Genomic DNA, 19,017 nt, shown 5'->3' with positions numbered 1-19,017 from the left:
TTCCTTCTCTGAGTTCATATCTGGATTCTTTTTCTTTTCTGTTCTTCGTTCCCTGTGAAATGCCTGTCTTTGGCATGTGTCCCACTTGGTCTGTAGAGGATAGAGGCCAGGAATCCACGAAACAGTGTTGATCTCCGTTCCTGTGTCCTCCCCGCTCTCCTCCTGTGGCCGTCGTTCCGGCTCTTCTGGCCAGCTCTTACTCGAGCACTCCAAACGTGCTGTTTCTTCCAGCTCCTCGTAGCACCCCATTATCACTGCTCCCTTGCCAGCCCTGTTCCGGGGTCACGCCTGATCTCTGCTTGTCCCCAGCTCCGCGCCGTGCAGCCTCACGCATCCCCTTCCCCCGTTGCACAGAAGGTCCCTTTTGATTCCTCCTGGAACATCTGTCCTGCTGCTGTGCTTGGGGGCAGAACCTTCCTCCTCCCCTTCTTTCAGTTTAGCCTAAGATGGTGAAATCCCCGCAGATTGTTTGTTCCCCTATTTCCTTTATGTTGCATTTCTCTCCAAGCATCGAAAGACTCCTCCCCTTCCTGCTCCAAGCCACCTCGTTCTCTTTGGGTATGACCCTGCTCTCTGCCTCGGCGTCTGCCCGTCTCCCCCATCGCTGCTGAGGATTTCTCCTGTCTCACAGTGTGTGTTTTCAGCAGGTTTCCCCTCTTCCCCTGACCTCTGATTTCCGTACACTGTTTGCTCACTTGTGCCCTCGTACGTGCAGATGGGTCCGTCGCTTTCTCTTTGGCACAGCAGCTGCCTTGCCCCCGTTTCTCCCGTGTGCCTGGCCCCTTTTTCCTCCTCCTCCTCGGATCGCCACCGGCACGTTCGGGCTGCAGCGAGGACACCCGGCAGCAGCTGCGCTCGGAGGAGCCGCTCACAGCCGCGGCTCGTCCCTCTCCGGCCGCCGGGTCCCTGTGTGCCTCCTCTCGTGGCACAAGCTGCTGCTTGTCCCGTGCAGAGCTGGTGTCGCCAGGAGTTTGTCAGGGAAGAGACAACCGACAGAGATTGGGGATCACGTGCTGCTTCCAGCTAATTCCCACTCCCACCGCTGCACCGAGAGCGTTGCCGTGGCTCTGTGCCTGCTTTACCTTCAGGGTTTAGTATTTCCCTGAACATCCTTGACAGCATCTCTCGCCCTTTTGCAGTCAGTCCTGCTTGGTTTGGCCGAGTCCACTTGTTAGCACAGGAGATGCTGCCTTCCTCCTGTGCCTTTTCCCTGGAGCAGGAGAGCTTCTCAATGCTCCAGCACCCAGCGCTGCACGATTGGCTGCAACGCTCTCCCCTGAAAGCTCCACCCAGCCGACACTGCCTCATGGATGCTCCTGAATCTCTGGATTCCCTCACGTTTTCCACCCATAACTCCGAAGAAAACCAGCACCTTCCTCACAGAAGGAGGGGATAAACCCTTGGCAGCACCACTGGCAAACCTCTGCTCCCTCCATGAGCCCTGAGCTGAGGAGAGACCCTCCTTGTTTGAGGCTTTGCTCCTAGGACCTGCCATGGGCTGCTTTAGGAGAGTCCTGTGCAGCCTTGAAGTTTCATTGCTGTAAAAGACCATCACCTTGTACAGCTCTGCTTGGTGTCTTTTGGTGCTGGAGGTTCCTCTGGAGGAGAAGAAAATTGGGGGGAACGTTTCAAAGGATGCATGAGTGTGCAAAGACACTTCTGTGAAACTCTGTGGTAGCCAGTGGCTTCTTGGCAAGAACACTGTTTAATGAAGGATGAGTGGACAGTGGATTCTGTCCAAGGGAACTGCTGATTCCTCCTAGCCCTCTTCCAGAGCTGTGGCGTGCTGGGGTGTTGTTCCCCCTCTGCCTGGCAGCAAAGCTGGGGATGAGTTTTCTGAAAGTGTGGTTGAATCGATCATCCCGAGGAGAGTTCCCAACCCTCCGTTTCCCTTTTGCAGGCAGAGTGGTCCCTGGAGCCCCAGCAGGTCCTGGAGGGTGAGGAGCAGCTGACATGATCTCTACAGCACCTCTGTACAGCGGGGTGCACAACTGGACCAGCACAGAGCGGATTCGCATGTGTGGCCTCAACGAGGAGAGGTGAGGTGCGTGCGCGGCGCCAGGGGAAGGGAGGCACGACAAAGCCACTGAGGCATCTGGAGAGGCTGTGGGAAGGGAGCTGGTGCTGACTCAACCCCTTTTACTGGGGTCTGAAATGGCCCGAAGCACAGACAAGCCCCAGGGCGGAGTTGGATGTATTGGATATGCTGGCATTCCGGGAGGGTCCCCACATCCCGTGCTCCAGCGAGGAGTGAGGATCTGTTGGCCCTGTGTGGTTATGTTGCCTCCACAGCTTTGATGCTGACAAGACCAAGTTGTCTGCATGTGCTGTTGGCTTCACTAGACCTGTGTTCTCAATGGCCAAGGAAGGGAAAGAGCTTGAACTAAAAGCTTTTGGTGACCCACGAGGGTTTGTGCCAACCAAATGATCAGATGGGAGGGTTGTGACTTGCCACCAAACAGATTAGGGAGGATTAGTGGCTGGGAGGTAGGACTGATCAAGCCAACCTCTCTGGCTGTGTATTGCCTGTTCATTCCCGTGGCTCAGGGGTCTTATTCTCAAAACCGACTGGTTTGTGGCTTCCTCAAGGCCGTGGCGTCTGTTCCGTGCCTTTTCCCAGGCCGGGGAAGTTTATGTGCACAGAGGCAGCGTGTGGCTGTCACTGCTGGCCGCGGGTGCCGAGGGTTTTGGCGGGTGTCCCCCGAGGCCGGTGCAGCAGCGGTGCGCAGGGACGAGCCCCAGGTCTGGCTCGGGCAGAGCTGATCTGCCGCCCGCAGCACCTCCGGGCATCCTGTGACCCGCCGATAAGGGCTGAGCTGGCGATACCCGCCGAGCCTCTCGCTGCTGCTCCGACCTTACAATAGGCGTCAAACTGGGAGATGTCTGGGCAGGCCGGGGAGCTGCGGCCGGGCGCTCTCTCGTCCCTGATGCCCATCTCATTCCTTGGGCCCCGTCTGTGCCCGCGGCATCGCGCACTGCCCCGGGAGGAGCCCCGGGAGGAGCCCCGGGAGGAGCCCCGGCAGGAGCCCCGGGAAGAGCCCCGGGAAGAGCTCCGGGAGGAGCCCCGGGAGGAGCCCCGGGAAGAGCCCCGGCAGGAGCCCCGGGAGGAGCCCCGGCAGGGCCGGGCGGAGCCCACGCAGCGCCCTCAGGGGGAGCCGGGCAGGGGGTCCCGCCGGCCCTGGGGGTAGCGGGGGGCCGGGGAGCTCCGGGAAGCTCCGGCAGCGCCGGGAAGCGCCGGGAAGCTCCGGGAGCTCCGTGCCCGGGCGGGCCCCGCGGGCGGGCGGCTGCGCTCGGGCTCCCCCTCGCGCTCGGCCCAGGCCCCGCTCCGGGACCCCGCGACCCCCGCCCGCTCCGGCCTCCCGGGCCCCTCACACGGCCCCGGCCGCCATCCCCGCCCGCGGCCTGTGACGGGCGGGCCCCGGGAGGGACCGACCGCGATGTCACTGAGCGAAGGTCGGTGGGGATGGCACGGAAACAGCCCCAAGCAGAGTCCCGGCTGTGCGGGTATAGAGCAGCGTCCTGGGGCTGAGCATACGGAGCAGGCTCCTGGCACTGCGGGTTCGAAGCAGAGTCCCGGGGCTGAGGCAGCCCAGAGTGAGGTCCTGGTGCAAGGGGGATGTGACAGGGCCCAGCACTGGGGGTGCTGAGACCAAAGACAAATCGTGTGCCCGCAGCTCTGTGTCTGTGACTGCTGTGAAGGCCCAGGACGTAGGAAGCAAATCCGGCTGAAATTATGTCATCAACAGAATCCAAACTTGATCTGTTTTGTGCTGGCACTAGCAGCTTGTCCCAAGCAAAACACCATGGAAGTGCTGTCCGGTGAATACCACTGGGGCAGGAGTGTCCCAAGGAGGTCACAGACCTTGTTCTGAATCCAGACTTTCCATTAAGCAATCACATTCCAGAGACCAGGGGCCCAGACATGCTGGCCAGCAAGACACGGCACATCGGGATGGCTGGGCTGGGGGTCCCAGGACAGGGAGGAAGCAGGAGGAACGGGAATGAGAAGGTGCCTGTGGAGGAAGAGGAAAGCAGGATGAGACTCAGGGGAGGATGGAAAGGTGTGGTGGGACAGAATGGGAAATGGAGGGGACAGGAGCAGGTGTGTGGCACCAGGCTGTGACACTGGGGGAGGCTGGGCTGGCCCATGATGAGGCTGGGTGGCCGTGGGTAAGGAAGGTGTACAGCTGCTCCACTGTCCCACACGGGGACAGGGAGAGGTGGGATTCTGGGAGGGTATTTTGGGGTTTCGTAATGCTGTGTCTTCTTCCTCACCTAGGAGAGCCCCCATTTCTGATGAGGAGTCAAAAACGAGCAGCTCCCAGCACTTGGGGTCTCAAGAGTTTTGTGTCAGCAGCAGCCTTTCCGAGGTGAGTTCTTTGCCTGCACAGCTGGGTCCAAGGAGGCCATTCCCTGATGGAATAGGCCAAGGAGGAGCATTTTCACTAATGGATTCACGGACTCCTTGGGAGGAATGCAGTGAGGCAAAGCCGTGCTCTCCTTTGGGCAGAGCTGTTGGCTGGTTTTGCCTCTGTGTCTGGGGTGGGCAGATGCTTCCTGCTTCCCTGGGTGCCACTTGCACAGCTCCCAGGAACAGCCTCTCCCCTCTTGCTGCAGGTGGAGCTCACAGCAGTCAGCAGTGGTGGCAGCAGTGCCCAGGGACTGGATGCTGATGGCAAGGTGGAGGAAAAGCTTGGAGCCAAACTGGAGGAGCAGCCACCCGATCCCAACCCAAACCTGGAGTGCGTGGGAAAGACTGTGACAGATGACGCCCTGGGCCCTCTGGCAGGACAGGGGGATGGCAGAGGGCAGGAGCCAGCGACCCCCAGAGCCGTGGAGCAGGAGAGCAGTGGTGCTGATGCTGCCTGGACACCAGCAGATCCTCCCAGCGACAAGCAGGCTGATGCTGCCCCAGCCTGCCCCGTGGCTCCCGAGACTGAGCCTGCTGGGAACGAGAAAGCCCCCCCGAGCACTGCAGCACAAGGGCCAGGCGTGCTGGCAGAGGGGACATTGTCTGTGGTCGTCTCCAGCTGCAACACCTCTGCCTCCACTCCCGCCACCTTCACATTGAACAGGGTTTGCTTTCCCCCCTCTCAGGCCCCTGCTATGCAAAAGCTGCCCCTGTCCTTCCAGGCTGGGGCTGTGCTGAGCCCGAGCCAGTCTCTGGTGTACATCCCCCCGCCCAGCTGCGGGCAGCCGCTCAGCGTGGCCACGCTCCCGGCCGCCCTGGGGGTCTCCTCCACACTCACCCTCCCCGTCCTGCCTTCCTACCTGCACGAGCGTTGCCTACCAGGCATTATCGCTTCCCCAGAGCTGCGTTCCTACCCCTACACCTTCTCTGTCACCAGGCCCTTGGCGTCGGATGCCAAAGTGGTGTCTGTGGAGGTGAATCAGCTCAGCTGCCCCCCGCCCTCGGGTGGAAACAGTGCCCAGCCCGCGGCTGAGAGCGCTCCCCTGTCCAACAGCGGCCTGGCCCTGCCCTCCAGCCAGGCTCTGCCGGCAGCAGCAGCAGCAGGTGGGAGCGCCGCTCCCTCCTCTGGCACCGCCGTGCAGGCCAGGGCCCCGGCAGCTCCCGAGCCACATGCACCGGGGGCTGCCACTTCCCTGTCACCTCTGAAGTCCCCTCCCCAGCTAGAGCGTGAGATGGTCTCATCCCCGGAGTGTACTGAGATGCCCCTGGATCTCTCCTCCAAGTCCAACCGCCAGAAACTGCCTCCGCCCAGCCAGCGCAAGACCCCCCCCATGCCCATCCTCACCCCCGTGCACACCAGCGGCAAAGCGCTGCTCACCACCGTCCTCTCCAAGTCCCAGCGTGCGGCACAGGCCACGGGCAGCAGTGTCACCTCCTGCCTCGGCACCGCCCCGCCCTTGGTCATCTTTCCCGAGTTCCTTCGCAACGGCGAGCAGGGCTCCTGGGTGAAGAACACCACGCTCATCAGCACCATTCCCGGCACTTACGTCGGCGTCGCCAACCCGGTGCCGGCCTCGCTGCTGCTCAGCAAGGATGCCGGCGTGAGCCTCAGCAGGGACCCGCGCCACCTGCCCAAGCAGGAGCCCATCTCCATCATCGACCAGGGGGAGCCCCGCGGCGCCGGCGTTCCCTGTGGGAAGAAAGCCAACCAGGCTGGCACAGAAGGACAGCAGGATCCTGCCAGGAGACCTCTTCACGGCAGAGCTGCTCCAGGAGCTCCCTTGTGTCAGTCCAAGGACATCGCCACCTGGAATCCCGTCCAGGGAAGTGTGTACCCGCGATGCCCCGTCAATGGAAAACCTTCCAATCCTCAACTTCTGCCTCTGGGCTGGTCTCCGTACCATCAAACCCCGCTGCTTTCCATCGGCATCTCCACGGCAGGACAGCTGCCCCTGAACCAGAGCAGCCCCTGCAAGCCAGCCGTGGCGGGCGAGCTGCCGGCGTTCCCGAGCGTGCAGCCCGCCGAGCCCAGCGCGGCCGCACAGAGCCTGCCCGAGGGGCTGCCCCGGCTCCCGCCTCAGGAACACGATGCTGCGGCCAGGAGCAAGAGCTGCCAGGCCTTGCCCAAGCCCTGTGAGGAGCCGGCCAACCCAGCACCGCTGGAGGCCGGTCCGGTTCTCCAGACCGGCGCCTTGGATGGGAAAGGGGGGAAGGGGAATCTGGACAACGCTCCGAAGAGTCAGGAGTGCACTCGGCCAGAGGCTGACTCCAGTCAGGAGAGCAACGCACAGACTGAGGCTCCCCAGGGGAGCTGTAGCCTCAAACAGTCGGATGCAAAACCCAAAAACCAAGTGTTAGCGGCGTATCTGTCACACGACGTGCCAACGGCTGGGCAGCAGGGCCTGCGGATGGTGCCGGACGCGCCCGCGGATGGGCAGCGCAAGGAGCCGGGCTGCGAGGGCTCCCAGGAGCCGCCGGCCACGGAGCACACACCGTGTGTGCAGCAGGTGGATCTGTGCAGGGTCAAGAAGGAGCGAGTGGAGTGTGACGTGTCCTTTCCCTGTCTGCGGGCCGGGACGGCTCCCCAGGCCTTCCCCGAGGCCAAGCTCAAAGGAACGGGGCAAATCAAGCAGGAGGGTGGCACACGCTGCAAGGGCAAGCGGCAGCATGACGGGGACACCAGGCAGAGCCACAAGAGACTGAAGTGCCAAGGGCAGGACAGCGAGGAGTCCCCAAGCAAGTCGGGAAGCCGGGGCGTGCACGGCCGGAAGGTGTGTAGGATGGGATGGGCTGGGAGCGCTGGGTCACCTCAAAGGTGGGGCTGGGGGGAGGAGGGAGCTCTCATGGGGGGACAGCTGAGGGCACAGGGCTTGCTACCTGTGCTCCTGGGCATTCCCTGGCTGTGGGGGAATGTATCTTGCTGTGCTGCAAGATGTCCAGGGCAAAAATGTATCTGGAGTATCAAAAAAGCTGGAGGGCACCAGCGTAATCAGTGGAGATGGAGTTTTGTCCTTCTTGTGCTGCTCCAGCTCCATCAGTGGGAAGCTTCAGCTTCAGCCCATGTCCTCCCTTCACAGTGGCAAAAACACCACGACAATCCACATGAGCCTGGCAAGCAGGAAGGCCGGGAAGGCCGAGGCGGCCTGGGTGCCAGCACAGATCACAACAGCCTCAGGGTAAAGCGCAAGCGTAGGAGGCCGGCGAAGACCGAGTGCCCATCTCCGGCTCACCGCGGAGACGGCCACGAGGAAGGTACTCTTGGGAATGGCAGTGGGTTCCTGCAGGGTCAGGCTGCCCTAGGGGCCAAACTGCTGCTCTCCTGAAGCCACATGCCCTCTGGAGCTGGGTTGGGATCCAAAACAGAGCTGCAGCATGATCAGACTCCCCGAATAGAAGTTGGGAGGAGCCTTAAAGCTCATCCTGTTCCACCCTGCTGCCATGGGCAGGGGCACCTTCCACTAGACCAGGTTGCTCCTGGTCGAGCCTGGCCGTGGATGTTTCCAGGGATGGTGCATCCCCCACCTCTCTGGAGAACCTGTGCCAGTGTTTTACCACCCTCATTTTCAAAAACTTCTTCCCTATGTCCGTTCTAAAGCAACCTCTGTTCATTTAAAGCTGTCGCCCTTGGGACGTAGCCCCTGCTATGGTGACACTGCACTGCCCTTCCCGCATCACAGGTCTGTGATCTGTTTTCTCTAAGCTCAGTTTTCCTCCCAGGTTACTTGGAGAAGAAGCCCAAGAACAACTTCCGGGATTTCATTCCGGTGGTGCTGAGCAGCCGGACGCGCAGTCAGTCGGGTGAGTCGGTGCCCAGGCTCCCGGTGACAGTCCCGGCTGGACTGGGAGCATTTCCTTTTCACATTACCTTGTCCCTGCATTTTGTCCTGCTTTGAGGCTTTGCCTTGTGGATCCTCTTGGCTTTTTTGTCAGCTAGAAATCCCACTTTTTTGCAGGAAGCATTGCTGGCTCTTCTGCTGGTGTGACGGGAGAGTGTGATGTGAGCGGTCAGGAGATTTTACCATTGCTGGAGGAGGATCAGGAGGAAGAGGAGGAGGAGGAAGAGGAGGAGGAGGAGACATCCTTGAAACATTGCAAGCTGCGCAAATCCCACAGGACATCCCGCTGCCACAGCCGCAGGGACAGGGACAGGTCTGTGTCTGAGAGGAGCAGCTGTCACACGAGGAGGACCCGGGAGCTGACCTGGAGAGCAGAATCACCCAGGCAGCTGTGGGAGCCCAACGAGGAGGAGGAGGAGGAGGAGGAGGATGGCCACATCAAAAGGAAGAAAAGGAGACGGCAGAAAAGTCGGAAATACCAGACAGGGGAATACCTGACTGAGCGGGAGGAGGAGCAAGTGGGATATCCCCACCGGAGGCGGAAATCCAAAGCAGGTACAACCTGGGAAGGGGGTTCTGGTACTAAACTGGGGACCAGCGTGGGAATTTTTTGTTTGTTATGTGCAGAATTTCTGGGGGGAATTTGATTTTCATTATTTTTTTTTTTTGTGATGATGAAACTCCCTCACTTTTAATGACTGGTGGCTGCAGCATGGGCTGCTTCCATCGATCAGCTCTTCTTTCAAAAACATTTACAGTAAATTCCAGAGCAATAAACAGCAATTTATGTGGCTAATTAGCCACTGATCTTACCCTTGGATTAAGACAGAGGGCGTGGGAAAACGAGAATGGGACGAGGTAGCAGAGTGGAATATTTCTGGACAAGCAGGGCCCCAGGGAGCCGTGCTCTGCAATCTGTGCTAATGCAGGGGGATGCAGAGCCATCCCGATCCAGCTAGGCTGCTCTTGGCTTTGTCTTGCTCTATGAGGGCCACTTGCAGGCTTGCACCAGGGAGCACAAGGGCGAGAGGATTAGCAGAGGGGAAGTGATGGGGGAACCCCAGCTGTGGTTTGTAGGGGTGAGGAGGAGCACGCTGTGCCCACCTCTGCTCTGCCACTGCTGCTGTGCCTTCCCCCTCCACTGCCAGACCCTCTGTGAAACCTAAATCCATGGTGAGCCCATCCCTGAGGGCAGCAGTGTCTGCAGTCCCCTCTCCCTGTGCAGGGACAGGCTGTGGGACCTGTCCCAGCGGAGCTGTGGCTCGGTGTGTGCTGGCGCTTGGCTGCGGCTGTAGCTATGTCCAGTCACAGGGGTGACTCCAGGAGGAAAGTTGTCATGGCAGCACTGTGCCAGCCCTCTGCGTGCTTGGGCTGTGCTCTTGGAGCGCATGAAGTGGCCACAGCCACACCAGAGCTCAGAGCTGTGCTCCTCAGGTGCTGCCGGGGGGCTGTGGGGAGCAGAGCTGGCTGCTGTCCTCCCAGCAGCTGGTATCTGCTCCAGCACAGCGCTACACTATCCTGCCGTGTCTGGGAGCCTCTGCCAGACCAGGAACAAAGTTTCCAGTCTTGGCAACTCAGGGGCACTCTCAGGATGCCTTCTATTCAGAACAGGAGCCTGGAAGGAGCTTTGAGTGCAGTGGCATTCAGGAGGGTTTGCCCAGCAGCTTTCCCACGTATGTTAAGAGTCTCTGTCTGTCTGTCCAGCTTCCCTCAGAGGCTGCTCACTCAGCTCTCAGATAGGGGACCTGCTGTAGTTGGGATTCAGAAGTTGTGGCCTGGAGCCACCTCCAGTGGCAGTGGAGTCCTGAAGTTCTCTCCATGCTGTGCAAAGTCCTTTCCTCTGTCTCTTTTTAACCGATCTCTTCCTCATTTCATGGAGTGTCTCTAAGTCTCGTGCTGCAGGATTGGGTGAGCAGGATTCCTCCATTCAGGAAAGGCAAGGCTGGATTTCCCTAGAGGAATCCTGGTGCTTCCTAGCTGGATGCATGTTAATGAGAACTTAAATGTGCTCCTTAACTTCAGGGGAAGATGTGAGAGGGCGAGGCAGGGCCTGTTATGTTTAGGCAGCAAGCACTGAGTGTTCACAGACAGCTGCTGCTCGTCCTGCCTCTCTAAGACACATCCCAATGAATCCTGCTCCTGTCTTCTCTTGGGTGTCCCGTGTACATGCTGAGTCCATCCAGATGGGAGAATCTGGGTGTTTTCTCTGCTTCTCCTTCCTGCAGTGCCCCTGCCCTGAGGCTGGATTTAGAATCATGGAACCTCAGAAAGGTTGGAAGGGACCTTAAAGCTCATCCAGTTCCATCCCCTGCCATGGGCAGGGACACCTTCCACTATCCCAGGGTGTTCCAAGCCCTGTCCAACATGGCCTTGGACACTTCCAGGGATGCAGGGGCAGCCACAGCTTCTCTGACTCTTGTGCAGCTCTCAGAGATGCACAGTTTGTCTTGCCTGGTGGCAGAGGTCTGGGTGACCTTCAGTGTGGTACCTCCTGAAGCTCCTCATTCACATTTCTCCTTTAGATTGCAGGCACCGGAAGCAGAAGGAGCAAGGGAAGGGCAAAGGCACAGAGCTACAGCTGAGGAGCAGGCTATCCCCATCCCCCCGGAAACCTCAAGGACGCACGGACTTTCGGAATGGCTTCTTCCTGGAGCACTCTGACAGCTCTCCTGTCCAGGAAGAGCTGGAGAAACCATCAGGAAAACGCAAATGTAAAACCAAACACCTGGCAGGGATCTGTGACGAGGGGAAGGTATGGCTTGAACGGATGAGTGGAACGCGTGAGGGGAGAAGGGAACTCCCGTGAGTCATGGCCACATGGGCCAATGAGTTCTATTCCTTTCTCTCCAGGGGAAAGGCTGCTGCAACCAGCCCAAAATGTGCTCTCTGAAGAAGCCCCAGGACTTGTGGACACTTTGTAAGTCCCATCGGGCCAGCCCAGGGAGCTCCCCTGACCTGCCCCCGGCCCAGAACGTTCCTCCCGGGGCTCGGCGGCTGATTGTGAACAAGAACGCGGGGGAGACGCTCCTGCAGCGAGCAGCTCGCCTGGGCTACAAGGTGAGTCCTGCGCCCTCCTGCGCGTGCCCTGCTGCCCCACCCGGGCTGGCTGTCACAGCCGTGCTCTTGCTGTGCAGGACGTGGTGCTGTACTGCCTGCAGAAGAAGAGCAGCGACGTGAACCACCACGACAACGCGGGCTACACGGCCCTGCACGAGGCCTGCGCGCGCGGCTGGATCGACATCCTGCACATCCTGCTCCAGCACGGCGCCAACGTCAACTGCAGCGCCCAGGATGGCACCAGGTGAGCCAGGGCAGCGTGGGGCAGGGAGCAGGGTGGGCTCTTCACGTTGGTCATCACTAAATGGATCTTAACCCAAACCAGAGCATTTCCTTAGCGAAGTCCCGGTCCCTTTCTGCCCTTGCAGGCCTATCCATGATGCAGTAGCGAATGACAACCTGGAAACCATGTGGCTTCTCCTTTCCTATGGTGCTGATCCCACTCTGGCCACATACTCTGGGCAGACAGCAGTGAAGCTGGCCACCAGCGATGTGATGAAGCGCTTCCTCTGTGGTGAGTGCCAGGCCTGGGGTCACAGTGCTCCAGACCTTCCCTCTGGCAGCATACAGGGCCAAATCTGGGTGTGAAAGGGCCTGAGCAGAAAATGACTCAGTCTTTAGCTCTGTCCTGTCATACAAGCATGTTTTCACCACCCAAACTTTAATTATACAATTGTGTTTCCTGTAGAAGATACAAGTCACTTTTCAGTGTGCAAGGAGATGGCTGCGCTGTGGTCACACAACTAAAGACAGTGCTCTGCTTGGAGATGCTGTTCCACAGTGCCTGGTTCTACTATTTAACCTAAGGGAACAGAATTTTGTTGGCAAATAATGCTGCCTTCTCTGGCAAAAGAGCCCCGCCCAAATGCTGCTGCTGGCAGAAGGGGCTGGTTTGGGTCCCTGTGGCTGCGTTCGGTGCCATTTGTGTACACACAAGATGAGTGTTGTGGCTTCTCCACAACAACAAGGAAGGGACAGCCAGAGGTGGCTCCCAGACAGAGAAAAGATAGAAAATCCCCAGTGTAGAAAAAAATCTGTTTGCCCACTGCCTTTGTGAGCTCCTCCAGGCTCAACTACTCACACAAGTTTAGGGGATGGTGATTTGGAGCTCAGGACTGCTCTAGGAATCTTTCCTTCCAAGCCACTTCACACTGTCTGTTGTTTTCCCTTTTCAGCTCCCATGTCCTGGGTGGGGGCCTGGGGTGATGCCCACTCCTGAGTAGGGACACCCTTCCTGCAGCCATGGTTCAGTTTTGCCATAATACCCGAGTGGGAAATGCAGCAGGGGTGAAGCAGCTCCCCCTGGATCTGAGGATGTGCACACCAGGATGATGCTTTGAGCATTACCCCTCTCTGTTTCCCCTCTCTAGATTACCTGTCAGACCTGCAGGGCCGCAGTGACGGAGACCCTGGGACAGCCTGGGATTTCTACAGCAGCTCCGTGCTCGGTGAGTGCAGCGCGGGCCGGGCTGGCGGCAGCAGGGCAGGAGGTGAAGCTGTGTAAAACTCATTCCCTCAGGTTTGGCCACATCCCTCCCTCCTCATGCTTTGGACAGAGACCTTGCTGTGGTGATATGTGCTGGGAGTTGCTCCTGGAAGGGTCTTTTTGGGAAGCTGAATGTGTGCATCCATTCGAGTGCAGGACTGGGGATTCCTGAGGGCTTTGGCTGTCGATCCCAAGCATGTCATTCTTGGAGCAGTTCTTGTTGCTCCCCTGCTAACCAGTCACCAAGGAAGGTGAAAGACAAGTATGTCCTTCATTCCTTCAAGGTGTAGAAGTCTTGAAGTTCCAGGTTCCCAGAGCTGCCCATCCCTCTCCCCTGCTTTGGAGGGGAGATGTTCATCCAGGGGAGGTCCTGTTCTTACAACACCAGGTATTCTTCCCAGTGAAGTGCTGACTTCTGCCTTTACTGTCACTTCTCAAAACTGTGGTTACAGTGGAAGATGTTCTGGATCTGGCATGGGCCTGCAGCACACTGGAGTCCCTCCAGCCTCTTCCAAGTTCAGCACTCCCGAGCCCCCCGTAAGGACTTGGAGCGTTTATGCTGGCAGGCTGAGAGGGCTGTTGCCTGTTGATTGTAGTTGCTCACCTTCATAACTTCCACCATGCTTCTAGAAACAAAAACAAATTCAGGAGGGTGCTCTTGGTAGAAGACTTGTCCTTGGAGGACCCTGATGTCTTTCCATTCCAGAACAGGAGAAATTCTGCACTCCTGAGAGCTCTGTTTGTAGGCTGCTGCACCTCAGCCCTGCCAAGGGAACAGTTCAAACCTCAGCCTCCTTCCTCAGAATTTCTCACTCTCAAAGCTGTCACAAGTGTTTTCAAAGAAGAATAGCTGTTCTTTGTGATATTTTTAAAGATACTACCCCTTTTGATTTATCACCAATTCCCTGCCACCCCATCCATGGGGCATTCCCATTGCTGCCTTTGGGAGGCTGCCTGGAAAGGCAGGAGCTGACACAGCTGGGAAGTGATCCCTTACCCTGCCAGGTCTCTTTCCAGCAGGCACAGGAAGGGACCCTGTGCTCCCCATCCTCCTGGGATCAGTTAGAGCAGCAGCAGCTGCGGTGCGAGCCCCACGTCACCTGCGCCGTGCCAGGCGCTGCTGCCGGACACTGCCAGAGCTGCAGAAAGAGCAGGATGGCCAAGCCTGGGACATGGGCTGGTTTCTTTACAGCCTGTTTACTGTGTGTCCTGAAATGTCCCTTTCTGGCTCAGGTACCTCAGCAGTCGCCTCGGGTCACCTGGAACAGGTACAGCCCAGGCCAGGGGAGTACCTGGTTCTGCTCTGGAATACCGAGCTGCTCTCAATCATCATGGGCAGCAAACAGCTCTCCTCCTCCAGTGGATCAGTCCTTTGAAATCTGCCTTTCCATCAGCTCCACCAGCTGAAGCACTGGACATCCCTCAGGATACAAGAGAAATCCCAGGCCCTGCTTGAGCTGTTCCTATTCTTTGAGACAGGAATGCTGTCCACATTTTCCTTGAGGTCTGCAACTCTCTGGGGGCAGAAGGATAATGAAGGAAGCCAGGGTGTGGGATCTCTGAGGTGTGGAAAATCCATCAGTGTCCTGTGCTTGGTGCTGCTGGAGCTCCAGACACAAAGTCCCAGTCCGGGATTTGCCTCCACCTGGGACAGGCATTGTTGTGCCTGGTACAGAATGTTCCTGCCCTTGTCCTAGCCTTTGCACGGGCAGACGGACAGGACTGAGCTTTCAGGACAGACAGTGAGCCCTATTTTTGCCACATTAAATGCATTTAATTATTTTTTCTGAGTTCCTCAGGAAATCTGAGGCTTTTCAGTGATGGCATCTGAGCTTCGCTAGCAGCAACATTGGATCAATAACCATGTCACTTATTTTTGTCCTGTCTACAGCAAGTTTGGACAATTTCAGCACCCTGTTTTGTAGAGGTTTTTTTTTTTCCCTTGACAGCACTAGGAAATAACTGTTTTTCCCCCAAGACCCTGCCTGAGATAATGTCTCCTGTCATCTGCTGTTGTTCCTCTGTTGGAATCCCACTCGTGCTGGGTGAGCAGCTGGGTGTGTGAAGCTTCCTTGTGCAGCACACCAGAAGATTTTCCTTTTTTCAGCCTTTTCTCTTGTGCGTGGGGTTGAACTTTTGCATGATTGGTTTATTTGCTCAGGGGCACATTGGATCTCACTGCTCCCTGTAGAATCTAAACTCTCTTACCTGGAAGTTTTTGGAGTTCTCCTGTATTATCTCAGTGGGACAACACCACTCTGCAAACTTAACACTGTTCACACTTCTTCATAACAAAATCCAGGCAGCAAGCTTCTCTTCAACAGGAGCTTTTCAGATTTGTAAATAGGAAAGTTACCTGATTTTAAATGCTTTTGGATCCAGCCTGCTGTTCTCCATCCCATCTGGACACAGATCCTGCTGGAGCTCAGATGCCTCCTGAAACACCCAGGCAAAATCTCTAAGTCATAGGATCATGCACTGGTTTGAGTTGAAAGGGACCTTAAAGACCATCTTATTCCACTCTTGACCATGAGCAGGGACAGCTTCCACTGTCCCAGGTTGCTCCAAGCCCCAACCAACCTGGCCTTGGACACTTTCAGGGATGGGGCAGCCACAGCTGCTGTGAGCCCTGTGCCAAGGCCTCGCCACTCTCACAGGGAAGAATTTCTGTATATCCACCTTAAATTTCCCCTCATGCTTGTTGCTTGGTTGGATTAATTTCTGGTGGCACAGCCTTGCTGCCCTCACTGGGACGGGTGCTGGCTCCCCTGGATCACCTGCTGGAGGTTCTGAGGGTGGGATCTGGGTGGAGAAGCTCTGGAGGAGCAGAGTGCTCACTGTGCCTTCCTTGGTATGGCCTGTGCAGGCAAAGCCTCTCCACATCCACCTCGCTGATCCAGGCTCTTCCAGGCTGAGGAGCTCTGTGCTGGCATGGGAGAGGGGCCAAGGTCATTTTGGAGAGAGTCTGGGGTCTACCAGTGGGGTGGCTTGTGGTGCAGGCTGTGCTCTGTCCCACCTGAGCTTCCTGCCACGGCTCAGGATGTTGTCCCCACCTCACCTGGCCAGCGAGCCCGCAGTGCAGCCAGCACTCCGTGCTCCTCTGGGGAGCAGGTGGCTGCAGTTCTCACCTGGCTGTGGGAATGCTGTGGGGAGGTGCCCGGGGGGTCGTGGCAGTGGCCAGGGAGTGCCAGCACGGGCTGGATGTGACTGAGCAGTGCCAACCTCTGTCCTGCTGCAGAGGGGAAGGACAGCATCGGCTGCGACCTGCTGCTCAACCCTCCAGGGAGCTCAGACCAGGAGGAAGAGGAGCAAGAAGCAGATAACTTCATGTTTGAGTTCTCAGACAAGCCACTGCTTCCCAGCTACAACCTCCAAGTGTCCGTCTCCCGGGGGTGAGTGCCTTTCCCTGGAGCACAGAGCAGGACCAGGGCTGGCTGCAGCCCTGGCACTTTGGTTGTTCCAGGGGTTAAGAGCTGCTCGTGTATCTCAGGATCATCCCAGAATCCCAGAAGGGTTTGGGTTGGGAAGGGCCTTACAGCTCATCCCGTTCCACCCCTCTGCTATGGGCAGAGACACCTCCCATTAGACCAGGGTGCTCCAAACCTCCTCCAAGCTGGCCTTGGACATTTCCAAGGATGGGGCAGCCACAGCTGCTCTGGGCAGCAAGGGGAAGTTGTGGCTGTGGCACTGGGGAAGTTGGGAAAGCAGTGCCTGGCTTGGCACAGCCTGGAATGTTCTCAGGGAGCAGGGAAGGCTCATCAGGGCTCCCCCCAGCCTCCATGGCCAGGCACATCCTGCTGCCCTGAGTGTCCCTGTGCTGTGCTGGGAAGCTCCCCTCTCTCATCCCTATGATCCTGCTTCTAGCCCCATGTCCCTTTAGCAGCAGCTCACACTGATGGCTCTGAGATGGTTTCCCTTCCACCATGGCCAAATCAGTCCCAGCACTGGAACAGCAGTCCCACCTGCATTCCCCATGACACAGTGCCTGTTGCTGGGGCAAAGGGTGACTTGGAAGAGGCAGCAACCAAAGCACTGCTCTTCCATGCAGCAAATTTCTGTGCCTGCCAGTGTTTGTCCATGCAGAGGGACACGTGCAGCATGCCCTCCAGCAATAAACCACACCAGAAGCTCCATTTCCTGACCATGCGGCTTATTCCTGGCAGGGAAGCTGCCAGGACCTTGCTGAAGGCAGGACTTTCACACCGGTGTCCCTGCCTAGCTGTGAGCGTTTTTAAAAGCTGTGACCTGTGAGGCTGTGATCAAACCCCAGTCCGTGGGCTCCTGGAGGAAATCAGCACATGGAGAGCAGTGCCAGAGGGGAGGGACAGCGTGCCAGGAGGGCCTGCAGCCCCCTCCACGCCAGTAACCCACCGTGCTCTTGCCATCCTCGCAGGCCCTGCAACTGGTTCCTGTTCTCTGATGTGCTCAAGCGGCTGAAGCTGTCCTCCCGCATATTCCAGGCCCGCTTCCCGCACTTGGAGGTGGCCACGCTGCCCCGGGCAGAGTTCCAGCGCCAGGTGTCCCTGAGCCAGGTGCTGGCGCAGGAGGAGGTGCCGGCAAGCCCCGAGCTGGCGCCGGGCACGGCAGAGACTGTGGAGCTGGTGCACTACGAGCCCGAGCTGCTGCAGCTGCTGGGCTCGGCGGTGGAGTACCAGGCCTGGAGCAGCTGACGGGGACAGACCACTCCCGGCATCACGAGGCAATAATAAGGACCAAGGGGAAGCAGCTCTCTCAGCGCCAGCAGCAGGGACCCGAGTCTTTGAGCAGCCGCTCCTCCTCTCCTCAGGGTCTCCGCCAGCTGGGGAGGGAGGACCCTCGCCTCCAAGGACTTCCCGAGGTCCCCCGGCCACGAGCAGTGGCGGTCGCTGCCGCCTCATGCAGCTCCGGTGGGTGATGGAACCCCTGCTCAGAGGGGCTGAATGGGGCAGCGAGGGGTGGGAGCCGCCGCCCCTCCCCACCGGACCCTACGGAACTGCGCCTCTCCGTTCGCCCTCCCCCTCCCAATGTCTTCCATAGTATTTATTTAATTAGTATTTAATTTGTAATGTTTTCTTTGTTTTTGCTGAGTCTGTATCACTGTGATGGTGAGCTCCGGGCTGTGGGATGAGGCCGTCCCCGCCCCTCTCCAGCGTGCCCCGAGGCCAGCCAGGCCTGGGGTTCCCGTCCCTCTCCGGCCACAAGCCAGGGGACAGCCCCTTCCCTTGGCTTTGGAGCTGGCTCCCGCTGCCAGCGCTCAGCCGCAGCCGGGAGCCAGCCCCACTGCTCCATCCTCTCCCGTGCTCCTTCCTCCATCTCATTCGTGCTGCTGCTCTCTGTCCCCGGCGGTGCCGCCGGGCAGGCGCAGCCCGCGGCCCCCAGCGCGTCCCCCGCTTCGGCAGCTTGTGCCCCGCTCCCGGAGCCGCTCCCGGAACCGCTCCGTGCCCCGCTCCCGGAACCGCTCCCGGAACCGCTCCCGGAGCCGCTCCGTGCCCCGCGCCCGCCGCTGTCCCGGGAGCCGCTCTGTGCGGGAGCGGGCGCGGGCGTGCTCTGCCTCGGGGCCGGTACAGTTTTATTGTACAGGTGCTAACAGGACTGAGGTCGGGACAATCGGGGGATTTCTGGCTCTCCCCGCTTGGCAGCGGGAGCCTTGGGTGAGTTTTTTTGTTGGTTCGTTTTTTCTTTGTGTTGTGTTTCTCCCCAGCCAGGGCAGGCGTTTCCCCCCTTGGAGCCCTGCTGCCAGCCTTCCCCCGGGGGCCCGGCAGCACTTTCTTTAAGCCAAGGGTTTTTTGCCTTTGGGTGTGTATTCTGGTTGCTCTTTCTGATTTCTGTTTTATTATATGCAGCAACAGGCTGTGGTGTCAAAAACACTGATGTACAGAAAAAACCTGCATCAGGCTCCCTGGCTCCTGCCTTTTTTTCCGTGTCCAGGCAGATTTCTGTGTGTGTCAGCCTGAGTCTGTGGCTCGGGGAAGGGAGAGGGGAAGTGGCCTGTGGGACCTGCAGGGCCCGTGTGTCTGCACAGCTGGAAAAACAGGGAGCCTTCCCTGCTCCTCCCAGCTTCCTGCGTGACCCTGCTGCTGGGAGCTCTGCAGCCAAGCCCAGCCATCCTCAAACACAGATGTCGGGGTAGCCCTGTCTGGCCCCAGCCCCACCAGCCCGTCCGTGGGGCAGCTGGTCCCTGGCTGGCTTTACTCACCCCTGAGGGAGCAGAGGGAGCTCAGGGCAGTGCTGTAGTTCTGTTTGTTTTC

The 19,017-nt window shown here is 58.6% G+C and overlaps 1 protein-coding gene across 1 annotated transcript; it reads left to right on the top strand.

Annotated features, from left to right (window-relative positions):
* Positions 1-1,874: 1,874 nt before the first annotated feature.
* On the top strand, positions 1,875-18,164 carry BCORL1 (BCL6 corepressor like 1). The gene is made up of 13 exons (XM_005527492.3): positions 1,875-2,039; positions 4,280-4,370; positions 4,618-7,182; positions 7,489-7,663; positions 8,129-8,209; positions 8,365-8,802; positions 10,770-10,999; positions 11,098-11,304; positions 11,382-11,548; positions 11,673-11,818; positions 12,675-12,752; positions 16,029-16,182; positions 17,184-18,164. The coding sequence occupies exons 1-13, from the start codon at positions 1,954-1,956 to the stop codon at positions 17,458-17,460; spliced, it is 4,695 nt and encodes a 1,564-aa protein (XP_005527549.3). The 5' UTR covers positions 1,875-1,953; the 3' UTR covers positions 17,461-18,164.
* The last annotated feature ends 853 nt before the right edge of the window (positions 18,165-19,017 follow it).

Source organism: Pseudopodoces humilis, chromosome 15, assembly GCF_049639895.1.
Source record: "Pseudopodoces humilis isolate 2021_Gansu_Grassland_sample_001 chromosome 15, ASM4963989v1, whole genome shotgun sequence".
Taxonomy (NCBI): Eukaryota; Metazoa; Chordata; class Aves; order Passeriformes; family Paridae; genus Pseudopodoces; species Pseudopodoces humilis.
The sequence above is the reverse complement of the archived record's forward strand: the minus strand, read 5'-3'. Positions and strand labels throughout refer to the sequence as shown.